This window comes from Triticum urartu, chromosome 1A (assembly GCF_056163025.1).
Source record: "Triticum urartu cultivar PI428250 chromosome 1A, HENAU_Tu73, whole genome shotgun sequence".
Lineage (NCBI taxonomy): Eukaryota > Viridiplantae > Streptophyta > Magnoliopsida > Poales > Poaceae > Triticum > Triticum urartu.
In genome coordinates this window covers 484,072,302-484,076,686 of record NC_141873.1, presented here as the reverse complement: position 1 = coordinate 484,076,686, position 4,385 = coordinate 484,072,302, and the positions used below count along the sequence as shown (strand labels likewise).

General features: G+C 51.0%; 1 protein-coding gene across 1 annotated transcript; it reads right to left on the bottom strand.

Moving 5' to 3' along the window:
* Window positions 1-2,585, bottom strand: LOC147991828 (subtilisin-like protease 4). Its single transcript, XM_087539272.1, has one exon. The coding sequence runs from the start codon at window positions 613-615 to the stop codon at window positions 109-111; it is 507 nt and encodes a 168-aa protein (XP_087395398.1). The 5' UTR covers window positions 616-2,585; the 3' UTR covers window positions 1-108.
* Window positions 2,586-4,385: the final 1,800 nt, after the last annotated feature.

Sequence of the window (4,385 nt, the reverse complement as noted above, 5' to 3'; positions counted from 1 at the left end):
TGTATTAGACCGGACGCGGCAACGCGCGGTCATTTCCTTCTACTAGTATATACGTTAACAGACGTGCCTGTTGTCCATGTCCAAAGGCAAGTATCCGCCGACACCAGGTCAGTTATCGGGGGACTCCCCAATATGGTTCGACAGGTCCACGAACGACACCGACGTCGGCGTCGGCGTCGGTGTCATCTGCCCGCGGTAGATGTTGTTGTCGAAGGAGCGGACGAAGCCTGGCTTGGCAGAGACCTCCTTGAGCTCCTCATCCGTCAGCCACGCGGCGAAGCCGGTGAAGACGGTCCGGTAGGAATAGAGCAGCCTCGGCTTGCCTTGTGCCGTCGTCGACGATGGCAGGAAGGAGCGGTGCCACGCTCTGGCAGCATCAACATCAGCATCTTGGCCTCCTTCTAGTGGCTCGAGCATGACGATGTAAGTCCTGTAGCCGTCGCAGTCGGCTGGGTCGACATCATCGAGCTCGGCGGTGGTGGACGTGACCGCCGCATTTAACAGCTCGGCGATGGTGGACGCTGGATCGATGTGCGGCTCCCTCTCGTCCAGCTCGGCGATCGTGGACGCGACCGCCGCCAGGAGGAGCAGCAGCAGCGCGAAGCTGCTCGCCATGGCTGCGGGCAAGCGGGAGAAGTGGAAGATTGGTAACGGCCTGTGCTAAAATGTTAAGTTAAAGGTCTAAAATGTTAAACAGAGGGCTAAAGTAGTATTATTTAAAATAATACCCAGGGGCTATTCTGCAAAGTTCAGGATTTATATTTATTTTCTGGAATTAGTTTTCTTATTGGAAATACTTCTTTTCGCGAATACGTAAAGAATTGTGTATCATTTCATTGATAGGTAAAGGAGAACAGTTACAGCAGAGCACTAACAAGCTACACATCCAACCGAAACACTAGCCACGGACGGCAAAGAGAAGCACACAGGCACACAAACCGCGTCACGACCAACACATGACACCTCCATCGCGCGGCCACCACCCCAACACAGACCAAATCAACATACTCCCACCTTATACGCCTAGAGGAGTTGGCAAGTAGGATGCAGGACTCAGCCATGCCGGAGGAGGAAGCGCTCAAGGAAGTGCCAGTGATTTCGTACATTGCGCCATGATAGCCCACGCTCTGGGAAGCAGCCAGACCAAGCACGGTGTCCAACATCACAATCCAATGCTGCATGACAACGCCTTCACGAAGGATGTGACATCATAACGCCGTCGCTGTCCGATCCGGTGAATCGGACCAAGGGTTTCCCCTGGCGCTCAAGGGGCACGGTAGAGAGGCCATGGTAGCGCCTTCAAGAAAGGGACGGCACCCTCGGGTGTCGCCACTATCAGCATGGGCAAGCTGAGCAGAGCTTTTCCAAAGAAGTCGTCGGAGTCGGAGACGCGGACATGACAACATGCTGGCTGGAGCAGCCACCACAGGAAGGCGAGACGCGCCCACAAGACCCACCACCACTCGGCACCCCCCTCGCTGATCTGGGCAGAAGACCCAGACTTGCCGCCACCAGCACAAAATGGCCATCCCGAAGAGGAGGATGGGCCGTGCCGCCGGGAAAGACGCCGGAACCAGGCCAAGGCCCGGCCGCAGCACACACCAGAGGCTGGTGGCTGGCAGGGGAAGCAGGCAGCCGGAGGACGAAGCTGGAACTCCACCGCAGACGCGCGCCAAGCTACAAATCAGCGAGCCACCAGGAAAGGCGACGCTGGTGGCTGGAGAAGGTGCAGCCGGGCGGGATGGGTTTGGACGGGGGGCCGCAGCAGCGCCGAACAGGGCTGAATCCGGCAGCTCCGCAGAGGAGATGGATCTGGCGGGGGAAGATGGACCTGAGGGACGGTGACCCGGAGTTGGAGGGGAACTGGACGACCAGAGGATGGCAGAGGGAAGTGGCTGGAGCAGGGGGCTATGCCAGCGCCGACGAACGACCGGAATAGCGGGACGGGAAGCAGCCGTCGGAGAGGATCATCCCGAGCCGCACCAGAGTGGACCTCGGGGTGGAGGTGGAGGGGCGCAGCGGGAGGAATGGATCTGCCCCGCCGCCACCATCCCGGAGCTCGGCACAGCTTCGCCGGCAATCCCTCCGACGGCGGCAAAGCGAGGAGGGGCGGGGGAGGTTCCCGGCGGCGGCGTGGGTAGGGTTTCCCCCGTGTCGCCTGTGGTGGTGACGCGGGGTCGGGCTGTTTTCGAGTGCCAAAGAGATCCTCTTATTGGAAATACTGAGTAGAGGGGCGCTAACGCTGCAGTGCTCGGATCCTTGCCGGCGTTGGAACAAATCGAAGAGGAGCTCGAGGAGATCATTACCCTGGGACGTAAACACGTCGGGGAGGTCCGGGAGATGCCGTTCGTCGGAGGAGAGGGATGGAGGTCGTCGGAGTAGAGCGAGGAGTTGGTTCCGGAGCCGGGGACGCGTCGGTTTCGGCCCAAACGGGATGCGGCGGCTCCGGGATTGCTTCTGGGCTGCTTGGCGACGGACAAGGCGGCTCTGGGAGGCGAGGCTTCGAGCTCGACTTGGCGCGTCAATGGAGGGCGGCGGCGGCTAGGGTTTCGGCGCGGGGCGGCGGGATCGGATGCGGCGCGAGGAATCGGTTGCGGCAGATGCGGGAGATACGGGAGCACGGGGCCCAACTTTTATAGGCGTAGAGCCCTAGGGTCTCCGGGGCGCTCACGCCGAGGCGGACTCGTACAGCACGGCCGGGTTCGGTTCGATGGAGGCGAGGGTGCGGTGGGTCGCGCGGGAGAGAAAGGCCAAGTGGGCCGGACGGGGAAAGAAAAAGGAGAGGAAGAAAAAAATGGGCCGCAGGGAAGAGAAATGAGTTTCCGCCCAGTAGAAAGAAATAGAGAAAGGGAAAAAGAGAGAAGAAATGACGTCGTGGTGTACTTCTCCTGGCGAGGGCGGCAAGCAGGACGTGGAACGACAGTGATCTCGGCGCGGCCACGCAGCTGCTTCCATCGACGGGGAAAAAATGAATTTTCATAGAACCCCCCTCAAGCTTCCGGAAAATTACAAACAAGCCCTTCTGCCATTAAAACAGAATAGAAAACAGATGTTTTCAGGGCCTATTTGCAATAATAAAAATTATTAAAAATAAGATTTGAATTCCTTATCAAATTTCCAAGCTCACCATGTTTTGGTTTTTCAATTTTTAGCAAGTTTTGAATTTTGAACTTAGGATGCTCAATTAAGTGATTTTTTTGTTATTTTCTCTATATTTAAATTTCTTCACCATTTAAATTGAATTTTGGCCTATTGGGTTTATTTCACATTTGGAAATGTGAGACTTAACACCTCTATTTTTGTTGCTCAATGATTTTAGAAACATGAAATTACATTGCCCTTTTATTTATTTGTGACAAATTGTTATTTTCTCTAAATTTAGATTTCAAATGAATTGCACAACTCTTTCTTACATGCTATGATACTAGCATAACACAACAAACATGTTATTGCCAAAATTGTATGTTGAACATTTTTAATTGGACATTTTAACTACAATGGATTTAGGAAATAATTTGTAAAACTTCTTAGTAAAGTTTTATGCATTGAAATCATGGTTAACCACTAATGAGTTCTATACTTGGAATCTAAATGACTTTGGGAAATAAATGGATTTGCCACCACTTGTGGACATCAATTTATATAAAGGTTTCAACTAGTGTTATGGATTTGTCTCTCATCTTGAAAGGTGTAACCTTAATCACTTTTTGTTATATATGATTAGCAACATGAAAACATATTGCTATAATTATTTATTTGTGACTACTTGTAGTTTTTGGAATGCTACAGATTGAGTGCTTTATTAACTCCTGGGCAACACTAAATTGTTGTCCAACAATATTTACTTAATTTGCTCCCTATGATGACCACAAAAGTCTTCCCACTGTTTTCATTCAATTACTCGCCAACATGATATATTATCACAGTGGCTTTGGTTTGTGGTACTTGACAACTAAATCATGTGAAAACATGATCAGATGTCAGTGGATGCATAATTTACAATTTGTCCTGCCTGTGATCAGGTGTTATGGCAAAATGGATGAGTAAAATGATGAGAATAGAATATCTCTTAATTCCATAACTCATCCTAATGTTGAACAAGTTGATGCACTCCTCTTTGATAGGAACTTGTTACTTGAGTGTGTGGAAGCAAATTGTTAGAACAACTGGTGACTAAGCAGCCCATGTGATTCCATTATCCACATGTCCAAATTTATCTTTTCTTGAGAAAGAACTCAGGAGCAAGCCAAATGACCTTTGTCACAAGATGAACTTGTGAAGTGCTCTCTTATGAGACTTGACCACTCACAAAATGTGAGGGTTATATTATGCCATTCAAGTTATGGTTGGTAATTATGTGGCTTTATGATTTGGCTTTACTTACT